At 43.6% G+C, this 20647-nt stretch overlaps 1 protein-coding gene across 1 annotated transcript in view; it reads right to left on the bottom strand.

Moving 5' to 3' along the window:
* Positions 1-2602: 2602 nt before the first annotated feature.
* LOC144767996 (alpha-2-macroglobulin-like) overlaps positions 2603-20647 on the bottom strand; it is a 111271-nt gene continuing 93226 nt past the window's right edge. Inside the window, exons 30-36 of the mRNA XM_078651387.1 lie at positions 18926-19141; positions 14690-14814; positions 10438-10528; positions 7996-8064; positions 6093-6195; positions 4122-4163; positions 2603-2779 (exon numbers count right to left, since the gene is read on the bottom strand). Of these exons, the coding sequence (XP_078507513.1) occupies positions 2751-2779; positions 4122-4163; positions 6093-6195; positions 7996-8064; positions 10438-10528; positions 14690-14814; positions 18926-19141 (675 nt within the window). The 3' untranslated portion in view covers positions 2603-2750. The remainder of the gene's footprint in view (positions 2780-4121; positions 4164-6092; positions 6196-7995; positions 8065-10437; positions 10529-14689; positions 14815-18925; positions 19142-20647) is intronic.

The raw sequence follows: 20647 nt of genomic DNA, 5'->3' as shown, positions 1-20647 counted from the left end.
GCAGAGAACCATGACCCAACTATCTCGTCATCGCTTTACCCACCCCAACTACAGAGAACCACAGCTGATATAATTCTTCAAATCTTCATCACCATTCATGGCAGAAACCAATGATTTATCTAAGGGGCATATTTAAAGTTTGGTGGACTGGTCTCTACTCTGCCAGGTTAGAGGAGGGAAACACTCCACTGCCCTGTCTGAATATATCCTGTCATAATATTGAGATATCTCTGCCATGTAGGCAGATATCTCTGTGTCTTCAGCAGAACAACTACCATGGGTCTTCGTTTAGGGTGCTTAGGGCCATATGTATCATAGTTCCGTTTTGCGAATTCTAAATAGCGATTTTAAGGAATCGCTATTTAGAATTCGCAAAATGGTATTATGTACAAAATAGCTTTTTTATAGCGATTTCTTACCATTCCTAATTTGCGATTAGCAAATTGCTAATCGCAAATTACCCATTCATTTCTATGGGCCAGGAGGCCCATAGGAATGAAGGGGCAATTTGCGATTAGCAATTTGCTAATCGCAAATTAGGAATTTTTTCAAGGGTGCAGGGGTGTCTCAAGAACACCCTGCTGCACCCCTGAAAAAGACATTTAGGGGCATATGGCGCATATACATGCCCTAAGGGCATGTATGAGCGTCATATGGCACCTTTGGTTTTTTGGAAAAAAGCTTTTTTTTAAAGAATTCGCAACTTACCACCAACTAGAAGTTGGTGGTAATTTGCGAATCCTTAATGGGATTTTTTGAATATTTTTTCTTTGATACATTGCATTTAAGGAATCGCAACATTTGCGATTCCTTAAGTGCAATCGCAAAATAAGGAATAGCAAATTTTGCGATTCCTTATTTTGCATCAAACATGTTACATACATACCATTTAGGTAATTAGCATTCGCAAAAGCCGAAATTCGCAGAATTTCGGCCTTTGCGAATGCTAATTAGCTTGATACATATGGCCCCTTAATCTTTGTTGTGTTGGGTGCCATGTTCAATTTGTTCGTACAGAAAAGGCTGTTGTTTTCATAAACAAATAAAAAGGGCAAAACATCATTGCCCTGACTTGGAGTTTTTTTCTCAGCTTGTTGGGAGGGGGGCAGTCATGCTTTCAATGGCAGTCCAGAACAAGAACAAAAATGTAAGTCAGAGGTAATGAGGGGGATGGTCTGAGGTAACTTTACTAAACGCCAAATGTCTAACACGCTGTCAGACAAAGGCTTCCTTTAGCAGACCCTATGCTAGCTCTATCGTTGGCAACATGGCCGTTCCCACAAATCTAAAGTGGAGGAACCTGAGTTTGGTGGAGTACTTCTCCAATTTTTTGCCAGATTCTACCAAACTCTAAAGAAGTGCCCAATTCTCCATCTATTCAATGCCAATGGTAGAGAAGAATGACACATCATACTCTTCTCTTCAGAACCATCAAAGGCAGAAAATCATGACCCATGCAACTCTTCATGTCTTTAATCCATCTTGATTCATGTCTTTACCAACAATAGTAGAGAACCATAATCATCTAATCCTTCAACAATGCACCATCATCAATGACAGAGAGGAATGACCCAACTAGCTCTTTATCCTTTTACTAACATGAACAGCAGACAAAGGCAATGGCTGTAACTACTCATCTCTCTTTACTACCAATGACAGAAGACTATAACTCATCTGACATTAATGGCAGAGGATCATGATCCATCGAACTATTAATCTCTTTACCAACGTCAACCACAGAGAACCCCAATCATCCCCCTCTCCAACTCTGCAGCACTATAAAAAAATGACAGAGAACAGTGACCAAACAAACTCTTCACCAACAATGGCAGAGGACAATGATCCATCTACCCTTTCATGTCTCTACGAACATCAATGGCTGAGAATCATGACCCTCTAACTCTCCATCCGTTCAATAAAAATGGAAGAGGAAAGTGATAAATCTACCTGCTCATGTGTCTGTTAACATCGACAGCTGAGGACCATCTGACGCTTCATGTGTTCATTGTCAGTACCGACAGACAATCATGACCAATGCAATTATTCATGCTGTCGTCATTGCCAACATTAGTTGGTCATGATCCGGTTACCTTTTCATCCCTGGTTTAAGGTGTCACTCTGTAGGGGAACATCCTTTGCAACGCGGATGTTACCCCGCAGTTCAGTTACGACACGTCTTTTACAACACAAGTCGTAACCACGACTTGCGCTGGAGGGCGCTGTAAGATAAGGAATAGTAGATTTACTATTCCAACACCTTCCCTACTGTATGTAGGCTGGTGTTGGAATAGTAAATTTACCTATTCCTAAGTCCAGCACCCCTACAGCGCAAGTCATGGTAACGACTTGCGTTGTTAAAGATGCGTTGTAGCGGTACGCGTGGTAATGCCACGCGTTGTACCGTCGTACATCCACTCTGTAAACATATTGAACATCAATAATACTAAGGTACAATCATTGACACTGTTTTTACCACTTATTTAGGGAAAAACACTAGTTCTTCATTCGGTAAAATGCACAAAAACCATTCGGCCACCAAAGCACGACTGAAGAGAGGGTGGAAATCAGGACATAATTGCAAGAAAATATGTCTGAAAAGAACTCAACAGCAGAACATCTTGCTTTATTGTCAGAGATTTATTTAGCTCCAGAAATTGACTCTTCATCCCCTGGGGGTGTGGTGGTATTGCCCGCATCTCAAGCATTGTCAGGTGTTCCATTTGGATATCCCCTTCTTTGCATACACAGCATCAGTGGTGGGTCTGATGCTCATGAGGATCTAGAGAAAAGACAACCATGTAACCATGAGAGAATTATTTTATAGAGATTATGGTTCTATTTGTTGGATATTCTATTGGCAGTTTTTAGGTGCCATCGACTCTCATTTATAAGATAAAACTATCCGTGGACTGCAGTGTGCCATGAGTCTTGAAGCATTGCCAATCACGAGACTCTGCCACTCATCACTGCACCTCATGCCCGTCATTGGTTATGACTAAACAGATCTACAAACTCGGTTCCAGACTTGGGCCCTGTTTCCAAAACCCTTCCTAGGAGGAATCCAAGCCCGCTAACAAAGATCTACAAACAACAATCAACCAGATGCCTAGGAGGTGACCTTTCAGAACATGCTTGTCATCAGATCTGTCAAATACATAACTTTCAGTGGAATAACTTTGCCCTCTCATGACTCCAACATCAAGAGATCCCTTTACCTCCACCTAAGTGTGAAAGAGGCTTTTTAATGTATTACAAGACTACGGGCTAGATGTAGGTAATTGTAATTTACCGATTCAAAAATACCGAATTTTACCGATTCGGTATTTTCGAATCGGTAAATGCAATGTAGATAAAAAGTCCGTAAAAAATACAGAATCGTTAAGTTTCGGTATTTACAGAATCGGTATTTACCGATTCGGTAATTGCCATTCATTCCTATGGGCCTGGAGGCCCATAGGAATAAATGGCAATTACCGAATCGATAAATACCGATTCGGTATAATAGGGAAAGAGTCAAGGGTGTCAGGGTGTCACTTTGACACCATGTTGCACCACTGAATAGTGCTGGTGTGCACATGTGGCATACATACATGCCCTAAGGGCATGTATGTCTGTAACATGACATAAGTGTAAATGCACAGATTTGCATTTACAGAGGAATTCCTTATTTACCACCAACTAATAGTTGGTGGTAAATAACGAATCCTTAATGCACAAAAGCACTCTTTAAAGTGCTTCTTACATCTCATTTACCGATTCAGTAAATACCGAATCGGTAAATGATGATTCGGCAAATACTGAATCGGTAAATATACCACCTACATCTGAAAGGGCTATTACCGGTCGGTAACGGCGGATTTCGGCCGTTACCGACCGGTAATAGCTTTCCTACATCTGGCCTCAAAACCCCTTTCGTAGCTACATTTTGAGACAACTTCACTTCTCACATTTGCTAGAGCAGTGGATCCTCCCGAGTATCTCTTACCAACCCACAAGGGTTTCCACCCCTCAGTTTAAAAACCTCTCAATTAAAAAGCCTCTGCAGCATCATCAACGTATTATACAGCTAACAAGAGCATCATGCTGTCATGACCTAGATCAGGCGTTACGCAAATGCATACCTGGACCGCAGGGGGTGCTGTAATCCTCCACAGCAAATTCATCTGAAACAAAGAAAAATTGGTCATGTAATTTAACAAAGAAGCATAGTTTTGTCTCTTGCTTTAGTAAGTTGGTCATCTGTACAAAAGAAAGATTCAGCAATAGATCCAACAATTACACTCACCACTTCCAGACACCATAGGACTGCAACAAACAGGATTTAGATCTACCCATTTCTACTACTAGATGGTGGATATTATATTATCTGTTTCACATGTAAATAATATGGACATTCTATTTAGCTTTGGTGGGCTCACACATTTTACCACTAAATACAAAATAATGCCATATTATTTTTATTCTATTGGACAGTGACTCTGATTTATTCTACCAAAGTGCAGAACATGAGCCTTGAAACCAAGAAAATACTTTTTTGAGTTAGCACCTTTTAGGTCAGAGGGCTTTATCAAGAAAGGGGGAATCCAACAGTCCTTTAAAGCCGGGCTGTAGTACATCCCCCTGTAGCATAGGGGGGCCTTAACCTGACAAGGCCTCCCAACCTTTGAGAGGACCCATGACCAATGACTATTTTTTAAATATGGTAGACTAGGGCCCCACTTCACAAGCTGCTGGGAGGGGTCATCATTTTGTGTTACTGCAACTCAGATACATTTGAGATCTGCCATCTGACCTTCTCACATATGTCCAAAAAGGATGTATGTCAGTACAACGCGATCATTTTGATCGCGGTACTTTACGACGCAGCTATTACAACGCAAGTCGTTACAACGACTTGCGTTGAGGGTGCTGGATTGTGGAATAATTTAATTTTCTATTCCAACTCCAGCCCACGTAACAGTAGGAAAGGTGTTGGAATAGAAAATCAAACTAATCCTTAAGCAGGAGCGCCCTCCAGTGCAAGTCGTAGTAATGACTTGCGTTGTGATTGCTGCGTCGTAAAGGTCGTGCGGTGTAAACACCGCGCTGTAAAGGATGTTTCCCATCCAAAAATGCTGAATATCTGGAAGCTTTATTGTGTGACTGGTTCATGAAACAATCTCAGTCCTCTCAGATGTCTCACCTCTCAGGTGATCTTTCATAAAGATCCCCTTAGCAAATAAACAAAATTGCCACTCACTTCACAGTTCATCAATGAATGGTACTAAATATATATTAACAATTGTGCTACAAAAGAGGGATAATTACGGAAAGCCAACTGAGAAAATCATGTTCATGAAATCTAGATCTCTCTTGCAAGAGATCTTCTGTCCAGATCCTGGGCTCTACATTTGAGAAGGCACAACTTGCCACAAAAGCCCCCCTCAGCAGGAGAACTCTCATCCTATCCCTATTGTGTGATGACGAGTCCTGGGGTATCAGATGATCATCACTAGAGTCTCGTCAGGATATTGTTACTTGTATACAGGACAACAACTCGGGGCCCGATTCACAGAACTAACAAGACAAAATCCTAAACTTACTACTTTTGGTTTTCACAGAAGTTAGGATTTTGTATTAAGTTTGTCTTAAGTTTGTCTTAAAATAGACTTAAGACAGAATCCTAATTTAAGTCTGTCTTAAGTCTGTCTTAGGACAAAATCCTAACTTCTGTGAATACCAAAAGTAGTAAGTTTAGGATTTTGTCTTAAGTTAGTTCTGTGAATCGGGCCCACAGTGAGTGGTCAGATTCATGGAAATACTTTCCCATGCCTGCAACTGGCAACTCTGCATAAAATTTCTTTGAAATTAAAATATTCTTCAAACATAGTCACAACCTGCCTTCACAAGGTTCCTAGAATAAGGGCCTTGCATACTGGTAAACTAGCATAGTGTATATAAAATTCAACCATCCCTGCATTCGGCAAAATCCTTCTGCTAGAGGTCATTTGCAGAAATCAAGCTTTTGGTGCATTCACCATCTTGCTTCCCACACAAAAGGAGATTAATGGTAGCCTAAAGCTCAAACCGGTGTAAATAATGCAAACATTTACCTGTTTCATAGTAATCAGTTATTGTGACCATAGCCGGTTTCCTGTGGTTCACTTCAAAGTCCTGCTCAACTGAGAACCAAAAGGAGATGGTAGCATTGGAGACCTGCAGAAGACAAAATGGAGGTCAGCATAATTTCACTTTGCATTTGGATTCAGTTTGTTTCACTTTCATTTCGTAAAGCAAAGGCTACCAGTGACACTGTTCTGGATGCTCATAAAGCCAGAATTCACTGTGGTTATTACTTACGGTTGTATGTCAGTACAACGCATGCTTTTACCCCGCATGCCATTACAACGCGGGGATTACAAAGCAAGTCGTTACAACGACTTGAGTTGGGGGGCGCTGGATAGTGGAATAGTTTAATTTTCTATTCCAACTCCAGTCCCCGTGGATAGTAGGGAAGGTATTGGATAGAAAATTAAACTATTCCCTATCCAACAGCGCCCTCCAGCGAAAGTCGTTGTAACGACTTTCGTTGTAATTCCTGCATTGTAATGGTAGTGGGGGGTAATAGTTGCGTCGTAAAGCATGTTTGTCATTACTTACATATGTTCTGCATTTAAATGAATATGAAACTTTCTGACTCAAATAGGATCACTCATTTCTTGCCTGTAATAATTCTTACATGAGATTTCAAAATATATTCTTCTTGTAATAAACAGTTTTGGCGAAATCTAATTGAGCAGTGGCCTAATGATAGAACCCATCCCTGATAAATATTATGGATGTGAGAGAAGCACAGGAACAGTGTGTTATGTTTTCTAAAGTAATGTACCAGTGACAATTGAGTACATGAAAAAGAAATAAAAATACCAACTCACCTGAAGTTCAAATATATGATTAATACAAACTCTTAGGATGTATTTCAGAGTTTGGTGACCATCCTGTAATCACCAAAAAAATGTCCAGATGCTCCATCTGCAAAAAACCTGTACTTCCCTCACCCAATTTAGAGGATCAGAAACTGTTGTTTTTTTGGCAGTGGTGCCTCATGTTGCTTCGGCGTTCAAAACCACTAGGAATTATTAGAACATTGGAATGTTGGGAGCTCAATTGAAAACAGTGGAGTGCTCCGGACTTATAATGGCTGGAATAAGCCTGGAGCTCCAACATTCCAATGTTTCTTTGTTCACAGCTCCGGCTGTGAACCAAGGCTTCAGGGAGCCTGAGGGGATTCCAATCCCCTCACGCTTCCAAAAGGCTTTGTTCTTTTTTGTTAGAACATTCTGTCCTCTAGTGACAGAATGTTCTAATAGCCTTAAAGCCCTTCGAAGATGGGCTATACCGCTATTAAAGTCCCTCTCCCTTGTTAAAGGCCCTCGCCTTCAGCTCGGTTCCTTTAACGCTGGAGAGGGCCTTTAATAGCCGGATTAGCGCTCTACGGCAGGCTATAAGGCTATAATAATATCCGCTCCACCCAAGGAGGGCATACAGTCACTAGATTGACCTGCCTGAGTCTGCCATGATAGGAATCTTTTAGGCCAAATTTGTAGAGACCAATCTCCATGCACAACAGAAACCAATGATATATTTATTTTGAAAAACAATCCCCCACTTTTTAGAGTGGTCAAAACAAATATGACACTTGCTCAGCAAACTTCTCTTCCTTAAGTGCAACTACCGTGCCAGTAACTGTGCTGATGGGTTTAGAGATCCCTAGCGAGCAGGCAGGGATCACTAAATATGGTGAGTGGGCCGCCTGCAGGGCCCCACTGTACAGCTATTTTGTTTTTCTTCTCGTTTCATGTGTATGTTTACATCAATGCATTTGTAAAATAGTATTCATAAGGATAAAGGCAACAGGGTTTGGTGGCTATCTACTCATGTGCCTTCTTGACAATAAAATGTAAATATATACTCTTGGTTGCCCACATTTAAGTCCTAAAACTGTAAAATACTTACATGTTCCAGGTAAATAATGACGTTGTTAGGGTGGACCTCTGTCCGTCCAATGCCCGACCAGTTGTCCAGCTAGAAACAAATAGTACAGAAAGAAAATTGGTGACAAAAATTAACTCCAAATCTATAACGAGAAAAAACATGACTGCTCAGGGCATACCACAGACTTGTGAGATTCTTTAGGTATTTATAATAATTATTACTAACTTTGTGGTGTGCTTATTGGATTTGATTACTGAACATATGTTAAATGCAAATGGTTAGTTTTCTCTAATTTCACCCAACTTTTGAATAACTAGAATCTGAGGATCTGGGAGTCAGAATGGTGTGCCAAGACCACACACTTTTGATGAATTGGGAAACTCGGCATTCAAATTCAGATTTTGAGGTTCTGTGGTCTGTACTTAATATATCAGAGCCCACATGTATCATAGGAAAGCATAGAGAGAGAACTAAAATAAAGTACCATTACCAAGGCCCACTTTCGAATTGAATACATTGTAAAGAAAGATGTGACACTTGGGTCAAAGCCATTCAGCTTATACTGTCTTAGGCACAGGCATGACAGCACAGTTGAAAATGAGACCTCAACATCTCAAAAAGGACAAAAATATTAAGACTGGAGTAAATGTGTGGAATTTGTTTCTTGCAAGCCCATGACTAATTCCATTAACAAACCATGGCCACTAGAATATCCACTAACCTTAGGTTCTGGGCCAGAGGGCTACTCACCATAAAGCCCTTCAACGCCTCGTCAGAGGAAGTAAGTGCTATATAAATCCAACTCCAATTACCTTTGTCACAAGTCTTGGGTTAGAGTACCCCCACTCAGTGGTGTCAGCACTACCTTTACTTTGGATCCATATAAGTATTCTCAGGGTGTTCATCCTCAATAACGATGAATGAGAAGATGCTTTGCCTAAATAATGTGAAAACCAAATTCTCGATCTTCAGTTCTGCTATCGATGTCATCAATTTATGCATATCCTGCCCGGTTCAAGTAATCTTGCGACACAACATTAACCCCCAGCTAAGGATAAACGAATTGGATCAGCACTTGTTCATGCCATTTCCATCAATTCTATCTTTTCATATGGCAACCTCATATGAAAGTGGATTTGCAACATAAAGGACCAATTTTCTAAACTGGGCTCAAGTGCATCCGTTCTTCCCTAGTCAAAAAACTACAATACACATTCTTTAGAATTTTGCAGCTAAAAAGCTGCTGGCTTAGATGGCTTTTACTTGTTTTGAATGCTCTCCACTGGCTTTCAGCCAGAGAAAGATGGCAATATAAAGTTCTGGTGGTAATCCTCAAAATCTTCCACACACCCTCTAAAGTACCCCTTGATCTCTAATTCCAGTTACCGTACCCTATGTCATTTGCCAGCCATCTCTCCAGGTGCCATGTTTCAGGCCTTACAAATATGCAAAATTAGCTAATAAATAAACAAGATTTTCAACTGAGTGAGGAATCTTAGATTAATAACAGAAGAGGATATAAAGCTAAAGATCAAATTAAGAACCACAGTCTAATAATAGTGACTGAAACCTATAGATGAAGCCAGGTTTAACTTCTTCGCTGTGGCGGCTATTCCGCCGCAGCGTTAAGGGGGTGGGGCGGCCGCGCGGCGGCCGCATGCTGGTGACGGAACCGCTCCGTCACCAGCCTCGGTTGAGCTATGCTGATGACGGAACGGTTCCGTCATGGCCCGCCCCGTTCAATAGAACGCTCAGCGCAGGCGCGGAATCCGCGCCGCGCAGGCGTGCCGAGCGGGCCATGGCGGAACCGCTCCGTCATCAGCACAGCGCCACCGCAGCTGATGACGGAGCGGTTCCGTCATCAGCATCGAAGGTGTTAAACACTGGAACTTGAAAGAACTGGAAATTTGGTCACAACGGGTACCATCATGTAATAAAACAGCACCTTTCCAAGAAGCCTTTCCAAGAAGGGTCTGGATATGCAAACAGAGGATCTGCTCCTGGCATGATCAGATACTTAAAAACTCCCCATCCATTCATGTGTTGGAATGCAGTGATGCTGCACTCACAACCTCTCCACAAACAATGCCCCAGATACCTCAACGACCGCCTGACCTTCTACACTCCCACCCACCAACTACGATCGACCAGCCACGCCCTTGCCGCTGTCCCACGCATCCGAAGAGCCACGACGGGAGGAAGGTCCTTCTCCTACCTGGCTGCCAAGACGTGGAACTCCCTCCCCATCCACCTCCGCCTGACCCAGGACCACCTCTCTTTCAGGAAGCAACTCAAGACCTGGCTATTCGAGCAGTAGAGGACCCCCCCCCCCCAAGCGCCGTGAGACCCTTCGGGTGAGTAGCGCGCTATATAAATGCTTTGATTGATTGATTGAACCACAAATGACTCTACAAACCATTATTAAAAAAAATAAGGAACATAAATCTGGTATTGAAAGGTTACCATTTTCACTGTAGACTTTACAGGGATGAAGCCAGAGGGCATTTTCACATCCACGACAGCCATATTTGAGGATGGACGTTTACCGACGTAACTAGAAGAAACATTGAAAGTGAGAGGGGTTTTACAGCAGAAGGTAAATCGACATCATAGCAGACAGATCCGGCATCTCATACAGTGGAAAAGAAGAGGTGTGTCTACTGCTGTGACAGCAAATAGCCAAGAACTGTATTAGACAGAATCCCACCAAAGTCACAGGCATTAACTGGTCATGTTGTGTAAAAGACATTTAAACCTCAGTTTTAGTTCATTAGATTTCACAATAAGATATTGCATCTCTCTTGAAGTGTGTGTGCAGTCATTAGATACCACAGTGTATTGTAACACTGAATATAATCCCATTTGAATACACGTGGGGTAAGGAGTGAGGTCATACGCTCTGCTACGATCTGCTAAGGGTGTCTCTCTCCTCCTTTGTCTATGACATGCTATCATAGAGGGGGATACAGTGGACACACTGTCTGCAGGAGATAACAGTGGGGTGCCGCTCTCATTCTTTGTTTATGACGTGCTACCATAGAGAGGACACAGTGGCCACACTGTCTACAAAGAGATGCCAGGGGGGTGTCTCTCTCATTCTTTGTTTATAACGTTCTACCATAGAGAGGACAGAGTGGTCACACTGTCTGCAAAGAGATACCAGTGGGGTGTCTCTCTCATTCTTTGTTTATAACGTTCTACCATAGAGAGGACAGAGTGGCCACACTGTCTACAAAGAGATACCAGTGGGGTGCCTCTCTCATTCTTTGTCTATGATGTGCTAACATAGAGAGGACAGAGTGGTCACACTGTCTGCAAAGAGATACAAGTGAGGTGCCTCTCTATTTCTTTGTCTATGACATGCTACCATAGAGAGGGACAGAGTGGCCACACTGTCTACAAAGAGATACCAGTGGGGTGCCTCTCTCATTCTTTTTCTATGATGTGCTACCATAGAGAGGATAGAGTGGTCACACTGTCTGCAAAGAGATGCCAGAGGGCGCCTCTCTCATTCTTTGTCTATGAAGTGCTACCATAGAGAGGATAGAGTGGTCACACTGTCTGCAAAGAGATACCAGTGAGGTGCCTCTCTCATTCTTTGTCTATGACGTGCTACCATAGAGTGGACAGAGTGGTCACACTGTCTGCAAAGAGATACCAGTGAGGTGCCTCTCTCTTTCTTTGTCTATGACATGCTACCATAGAGAGGGACAGAGTGGCCACACTGTCTACAAAGAGATACCAGTGGGGTGCCTCTCTCATTCTTTTTCTATGATGTGCTACCATAGAGAGGACAGAGTGGTCACACTGTCTGCAAAGAGATGCCAGAGGGCGCCTCTCTCATTCTTTGTCTATGACATGCTACCATAGAGAGGGACACTCTGCTAGGATATTCAAGTAGAAGGTCAGAACTTAATCCACAACCTCTGCCATTCTCTTTTCCATGTCCCTTCAAGATGTGTGGATGGGACAGGGGAAAGATAGACGAAGAGGCTGTGGACCGGGGCACATAGGAACCTTCCCATGTCCTCTTCCCGTATCTCACGGTGTCATTGGAGCCTGGTAGGGAAGGAGGGGATTCCTGCTCAGTGCTTGGATCACCCTGGCTGGACTGTACAGGGTAAAACAGCTTGATCGAGCCCAGGAAAAAGCAAGGACTGACCTCCGCCTCCTTTCACAGCTGTTGCTGTGTTTGTTTAACAATTAACAGAAATGGCCCTGAGCACCACTGTAATTGCTGAACGTTGACTGCAATATACTTATGACTAAACTTTGACTTATAACTAACGTAGTCGTCACATTTACAACGGATTAGGAACAGACTGACATCAACAGCTAGGGCTTTTGCATGTTTTGCACATCTACATGGGGAGGAGCTGTAAGCCCCACACTAATGGTTCTAACAATGAAAATGTGTCCAATTTTGTGACATGGGGATATAGTTTTTAATAAAGAAATCATGGAGGTCTTCAATACCATTTTTATTAAAATTGTTTGAAAAACTTTTCATTTAGGAACTTTGATCCACATTTTGATTAGATTAGAATTTGGTTTTACTCAGTCAGCAGTTTGAAATGATATAATATAGTCAATATATTATGTGATTTTCAAAAAACTGTCCATTAAAGAAGACTTGAAAATACACCCAGGAGCAGGAGTGGTGGGCCAATGAAATTGAGATAAATTTCTTATTAGAAAACCATCAACTGCCTATGGTAAAAACATTAGCAGCGATTCCTAAAATGACTAGGAAGTTGTTAATGGAAAGGAACATGAAAATTGTATTGAATGTGAATGACTTACTGCCATAACAAACTATAAGAACTTTCGTTACACACATGGTACATTCTCAAATGAAAGGCAATTTTATCCAGATTCTAACTTAAATTCTTGGCCAAAAAAAAGTCTTTTTTAAATTTTAAGCTCTTGTACATCCCAGATTTTCTGTTTGAGGATTTACGGATTAAGACTGTGACCACAAATAGACTATGCCGCTTTTGCAACCCACCGTCTGATACTACAGATATATCCTTGGTCTGTGCCATTTTATTACAGAACTTGAAATTACTCTTTCAAGCAGCAGCCACAAGAACACTCAAAGATGCAACTATGTACTATTTGGCTGGGCGCTCTAACACATTTATTGGGTGCAAAACCAAATTTCTTTCACTGGTGGGGTAGCACATAAAGGCCCAGCAGAACAATTTACTAAGGTCATGTTACAATGTAAAAATTTTCATATGAATTCTTAACTGATAAATGATTAGACTGTATTATCATTAGTATCTATTTGGTTGTTTCTTTTTACTATTTATCGTAGTGTATTGATTTTTTATTTAAATTAATCGATAATCATTTACCTTCCTATCTACCATTTAAAGTGAGGACTTTGAAACACAGACTTTGGTCTGTGGGCTTTCCTACCCCCTCTGTCTCCAGGGCGGCCTTTGTTTTAAATTAAGACGTTCCGTCTTCCTGGGGCCGAATGTTATAATAGCCTTAAAACCTGCCATAGTGGGCTACAGGGTCCCTTAAAGTCCCGCTCTGGCCTTTAATGGCCAGTATATCAGCCTCCTATTGCAGGCAATAGGTTGTATTATTCATGTGCTATCATGAAAATCTATCAGCAACATCTCCTCCTCCATACTATCCCTATGGAGGTAAAAACATAGCTCATTTATTCTTTGAAATTGCTGGATTTTTCAATTTCACACCACTGTAAAAAGGGTTCTGAGAATGTAACTCTGGGTGAAGGTGTTAATGTCCAGCTTCATGATCCTCTTCTTTAACCTGTATTGCTGCTTTAAAGCTGTATGTGACCTGCTCCAACATGGAGTTATGTGGAGTCACCACCACTCTAGGGCTCAAGATGCATCAGTATCACTAGACACATCTTCATGCTTTAAAGGAGAATCAGTATCACCTGTCAGTGCCTTAAACTGCAAACTGGAGCCGGTGCTACCTGAGGTCTACAGGATGCAAAGTGCACTCATTACTTAATGACAGGTCCACAGTCTGCAAAGTGGGCCCAATAGCACATGTAAGGTTCTTAAGCTGCAATATGACTATAAACATCTGTCAGGTCCTCTAACTGGTCGACAGTCTGCAGAGTGGACTCAGTTCCACCAGTATGGCCCTCAAAAGCTGCAAAGAGGACTCAATACCACCAGTCAAATCCTCAAACTGCTACCTGAACCTAATACTAGGCCTGGATGGCAAATTCCGTTCCGCTCGCTGGCTTTGCGGAATTTGGGTAATTTCTCGTTCCGCGGAGAACACGAAATTGCCCAATATTCTGCGTTCCGCAACTTCGTGAAACTTTTGCCTGTTTGCGTTCTCAAAATGCGTGTTTGCAAGATATTTCCCCCCGAGCACGCAAACAGCGATTGCGAACAGTAAAAAAACATCGCGAACAAGCAATTACACATGTTCGCGGAATTTCTGCTTGTTCGCGGATATATTTTACCATTTCACGGAGATTTGCGTAGCGCGATTACGCAAATTCCGCCCAACCCTACCTAATACCACCTGTCAATCTGCATAGTGGACTCAAAGCCTGAAGCACCACAGCACACTATGTTTTGTTAGGAAACTGAGATGACCCTGAGGAAACTACCCCTGACATTGCTGTCCTTCAGAATGAAGATCACGCTATTAAAGTTCTTGCTTATGTTGGATTTTAAACTACCCTAAGACAAGACCAACTCAAACTTACCTGACGTTCACATGGACTTCAAAGGTCTTCTCAGACTTATGGTTGCAGATATCCGGTTTAGTCCAAACATGCAGATCAAATGGAGCATCTCCAGTTGGATGTGGAATATTGTATCGCAGGGTAGACTGTAAGACAATTACGGAAAGGTGTTATGTCTTTTCCTCTACTTTGTGTCCTCTCGTCAGTGGCTTTAGGCAAATCATTCCTTTGGTGAGCTTCTCCTGTCTCTGGAATCTATCATCTGGGCATGTGCCTATTTCTGACTGCCTAACTCGTTGAAAACTAAAATATTGGTCTTGTCCCTCCTTTCACTAAATCATTCCCTGTTTCCCAAGGGGCTGGAATCCCACAGTAAAGCACAACATAACAAGTGCAAACTTATTAAACATTTATCCTCGCACAACTCTTATAACCTCATCCTTCCAAATTATCCTTCTTTATGCCACTACTTATCATTTCATCCCTTCCTCACACTCAACCGCTACCAACACCCCATCAGGGCGGCTGTAGCACTGTTGCACCCCACGCAACAATAATTCTTGGCGCCTCCCCCATGACCTCCTGCTCGGATTACCTCATGACAACCAGGCAAAAGTGCTCCTCATCTCTCCATGGACTCTCTTTCACATACTTTTAATATAGCCTTGTAGCCCACCGTAGAGGGCTATACAGGCTATTAAAGGCCCTCTCCAGCGTTAAAGGCCGAAGGCGAGGGCCTTTAACAAGGGAGAGGGCCTTTAATAGCCGCTATAGCCCAGCTATGAAGAGCTATAAGGCTATTAAAACATTTTGCCACTAGAGAGAAGAATGTTCTAACAAAAAAGAACAAAACCTTATGGGAGCGTAGGGGATTGGAATCCCCTCAGGCTCCCTGAAGCCTGTGTTCACAGCCAGAGCTGTGAACAAAGAAACATTGGAATGTTGGAGCTCCGGGCTTATACCAGCCATATAAGCCCAGAGCACTCCATTGTTTTCAATGGAGCTCCCAACATTCCAATGTTCTAATTTGTTTTAAAGCACTGGTAAAGGCTAACTTTACTAATAAAAATGTATATCTACCCAAACAACCACATTTCAGCAACATCAGGAAAAGACTTGGGAAAAAACATAACGTCCTAACCTATTTAATGCAGTTTGCATGCATCGCTTTTATTACCATTTGTAACAGGCACTGTTCTATATCAGGGTTGTATCTTATGAACTGTGGTGACAAAAGGATATCTGTGACATAAGCAGTAACTCACTCAGCTGTCCAGATAAAATACAGATCTGTGATCTGCACAGTATGAGTTCTTTGCAGCAGGCAGATTGACCCTCTGCACTCATTTAAGCAAGTGAAAACTACCCATAGACAAAACTCTGATCACTCTCTCCAGCAGGAACATTAATCACAAGAGTTATCTTGACATTTTTAATGCTGCCTAAAAAACTCGAAGCACAAGTAACTCTGCTGCAGGTGTTTTTATATATAGACTTATTGCTAAACACAGCACCTCCGTAAGGTCACCACCCCTCTCCCCAGGTTAGGGCCCAGTGTGGCCGCCACAGACGCACTACCCTAAAGCCAGCTTTGCACCCCATCAGGGCCGGCTCTAGGCTCATGGTGGCCCTGGGCAGGGAGCGTAGGTAGGGGGCCCGGAAGAGGGGTCCGGGCGGGGCAGAGCGCGCAGGCCAGTAAAGAGGGGAGGGGGTCAGGGTGTTTAGAAGTGGAACAGAGCCGGAGGCCGCCAAATCCCTGCCAGGGGCCACCACGCAAATATGTATCCATCCTCAGAGGATTAATATATTAAGGATATATATTGGCGTGGTGGCCCCTGGGGTTTGGTGGCCCTGTGCAGGTGCACAGCTTGCACATGCCTAAAGCCGGCCCTGACCCCATCGTCCCTCTCGACCCTCGAGCTGGTTTTCCCAGACATATGTATTCTTCCCTGCTCCTTTTCGACTTGCGACTCATAAATCCCCCTTCTGCTTCAGGCAGCAGCGCCTAGACAGGCACCTCAAAACATGCATGAATAGACATCGATAGAAGCAAATCGGTTGGTTTTAGAGAAACCCACTCCATCTTTTTGACAATAGTTGAGAGCATCCGACACATAGGGGCTAATTCCGATGCGGGCAGGAAAGGCTCTGACTGTTGGTCGGCGACCTCCTGCCCGCATCGGAATGAGCCGGTCGGATTCCTTTCCGACCGAGCCATTCTGATCGGCTCAGTCAGAAAGGAATCCAACTCGGTTTTCCGGATGGCTTCAGAGGGGCTCAGCGAGCCTGTTCCCCATCCAGAAACCCTTCAGTACTCCCCCGGCCGGCTCTTTCCGGGTGAGGGGGTGCGATGGCAGTTTCCCACTGACTTTTTGTGCCGGCCTTTCCAACACAAAAAGGCAGTGGGAAACGGATGTATGACATTACAACGCATGCATGTACATCGCATGCCTTTACAACGGAAGTATTACAACGCAGTCCATTACAACGCATAGTGCTTTGGGGTGCTGGATAGTGAATAGTTTAATTTACTATTCCAACTCCAGTCCCCGTGGACACTAGGGAAGGTTATGAATGAATGAATGAACAGGCTTTTATAACGCGCAGCTATGCCCACTGGGCGTCAAGGCGCCTAACTCAAAATAACCTAACAAAGGCAGTTAGAAACAAGAGCTTACTGATATGCTTTAATGAAATACCAGGTCTTCAGCGATTTCCTAAAGAGATCAAGGGAAGGCTGTAATTTGATCTCCAGGGGAAGTAGGTTCCATAGCTGGGGTGCAAGAATGGAGAAGGCCTTGCTCCCCCATCTAGCCTTCTTAGCTCGTGGAACCACCAGTTGGTTTAGCTCTGACGAGCGTAAACATCTGTTTGGGACATACCTCTTGAGCAAGGATCCCAAAGCGTCGGTCGGACCTGCTGTAAGGGCACGGTACGTGAGGCAGAGAAGTTTAAACGAAACTCTTGAAGAGATAGGGAGCCAGTGGAGACTCTTCCTAGCCACGGTCATAGATGACAACCAAGGCAGGGCCAGTACAAAACGCGCCGCCGCATTCTGTACGACCTGCAGGCGTTGCAGGAGGCCCTTGTTGGTCCCGGCGTAGAGTGAATTGCAGTAATCAAGCCGTGAACCAACAAGGGCGATAACAACCTGCTTGCGTGCCTGAGGGGAAAGATAATGGACAATTCTTTTGAGGGTCCTAATGACACCCCAACAGGTGGCCACGGTCCTATTGACCTGGAGTTCCATGGAAAGCCGGGTATCAAAAATGACGCCAAGATTCCTAGCAGATTGTGTCGGGATAGGGCAAATGCCCAAAGATGAAGGCCACCACTCATCTGACCACAAGCCCTGGTCCTTACCAAAGACCAGGACTTCAGTCTTGTCGCCGTTCAACTTTAGGGAGTTGAAAACCATCCACTCTGCAACAAGCTGCATGCAGGCCCTAAAGTTGGACGCGGCGACATCAACAGAGTGGGTCAGGGACACCATAATCTGCGTGTCGTCAGCGTACGACACTACCTCCATCCCCTGCGATCTTACTAGTCTTGCAAGGGGGGCCACATAGATATTAAACAGGGTCGGGCTTAAGGCCGACCCTTGTGGCACCCCACATTGCAAAGACTTTGCAGGGGAGAGGAAGTCTTATTGGATAGTAAATTAACCTATTCCCTATCCTAGAGCGCCCCCCAGAGCAATGCGTTGTAATAGTTTGCATTGTAATGGTTGCGTTGTAAAGGCTCTGCGATGTAAAAGTTGCGTTGTAAGTGTTGTTCACCGTGGGAAACTGTCTTTGGGGGCCCCCAGCAGAGCCCCCATGGGTGTGAGGCTGCCGAATGGTGGCCTAGTAGGTACCTTTGAAGCCCCCCTGTTGATCCCTGCCACCGGGTGCAGGGATGACCTGCACCTTTGCTCTTTACTGTGGGAGCATGTATTCCATTCGGAATGCATGTTCCCGTAGTAAAGTATACGATGGCGACTGAGCACGGTTCGGTCGCATCCTACTTGCAGAAGTCTTCCGGTTCCATTTCCTGTCCGATTACATTAGAATCACCACCATAATTCTTTTAACAGAATGGCTAGTTGGCTAACACTGTATAGGTGGTACTGGTGGTAAGGACAAATGGGTTCATTAAAACCTACCCTACCAAACTGTCAGCATTTTAGCAATAAGCCCTGTTGTTTCAGGACTTTTACCCAGAGTGCCCATGCTTGGTTTTGCTCTCTTCCCATTGTGCACAGGGGCAATGACTCACCTGTGTGTAGACGCAACCAGTGCCCTTCACCTCCACAGTATAGTCTCCGGGCACATGCGAAAGCTTGGCACGCTGGAGTAGGAGCCGGTTATGATCATCTACGTGGAAGTGGCTCTCGGCTTTGGTTTCATGACTTACTGCCACTGAACTTTCTCCGTTCTTCACGTAGGTGGCAGCGCCATAATTTGCAAGTCCATGGAGAGCCACTACAGTGTCCTGAAGTGAACAGAGAATGTGGGAAAAGGTGGACAAGAAAGCAGTGATGAATAAAACAATTTAATGGTGCATCCCTTTGTATAGATCAGTTAATGCTGTAGGTAGTAAGTGAAATAGCTGCAATTCGAAGGAGAGAGGGCTATCCATGCTTGGGAGTCCATAGTAAAGTCAACGCACTTCTCACCTGAGAGGTACAATAGCACATTGCCATGACAACAATGGATGAAATAATTGCATCTCTCCTAAGGAACACAGACACACATTTCAACAATGGACTCCACATGCAATTATTATATTTAATGATAATGTGCGACCATCATTGCCGCTGGTACTGAAGAGAGCTAGTGGGAAGAAATTAAGGAGAACTACGATAGAAGCACTATGAAAGGGGAGAGAAGAGAGGATCTATTGGTAAAAAAACTAAGCCTACACTGGTCTCATTACACCAGGAAGGAGAGAACCCAATAAGGTCTGACCAGTGTAGATTTCAGTGGAAATGGAAAAGACGATTGGAGAGGAAAGGATGAATAAAGGAGGAAGGCCACATAGAGATACCCTCTACTCTATCCACATAGAGATACCCTCCTAAGAACAAACTTGACAGAGTGACAAAACTGCTATTTGCAGCACTGGACTTTGAGTTTCACAACAAGACATGTACTTGGGCTTCTAGGAGCACCCAATACTCAGTATCACAAAGGGGCTGTAGACTCTTTGTGTGCATATATTTATATAGAATGCGTAGATCACAGAAATCCATGGGTACAGAAGAGCAAGAACAGGTACGGAACAGCCTCCGGAAATGAAGGACTCCTTATAAGCAATGGACAGTCACAAGAACCAGGTTTTATCCATTTTGAGTTTCCAAATTGATTCGAATGTGAAATTAATTTAGGCCTCAATAAAAAGGCCATTACATGAGATGACTGTTCTAGAGAGGGATACAAGGAATGCTGTTCCTGTTCTACCCAGGGGCAGAACTTTCATCTCCATGGTGACAGGGATGTACTCTGGTTCTCCTCTATCTCTTCTGGTGATGCTGTTTTGTAGTTTATGTTGGGGGTCCCTTAGCTTCTGGGTGGCTCTCGCATAAAGAAATCAGCAGCATTGATAACCCTTAGGGTATTAGCCAAACAAGATTGTCAAACAATATTTCAACTCTACAGATGGCTGCAGCAAGAAAGATATCCTTTTTGCAGTGTTCTCCCCACTTTTATCTGCTTAGTGTTGATGGCTTTAACACCTTAAGTGCTCATGACGAGCTGAGCTCGTCATGAGGCACGGTGCTCAGGTGCTCATGACGAGCTGATCTCGTCATGAGCCGTGGAACGCTCACACGTGGGGATAATTCCTCTGCTGTGCTGAACATTCCACGGAAACGGGTGTGGTCATGACGAGCGCCCGCCCCCAGCACAGCGGTGGAATTACCCACGCTGTGAAGGGGTTAAGACTCTGTGCTCCATGATACTGTTAAGTAGTGTCACTGCACTTGTACTTTCCCCTGCA

Source organism: Lissotriton helveticus, chromosome 7 (genome assembly GCF_964261635.1).
Source record: "Lissotriton helveticus chromosome 7, aLisHel1.1, whole genome shotgun sequence".
NCBI classification, from domain to species: Eukaryota; Metazoa; Chordata; class Amphibia; order Caudata; family Salamandridae; genus Lissotriton; species Lissotriton helveticus.
This window is presented reverse-complemented; position numbering and strand designations above follow the sequence as displayed.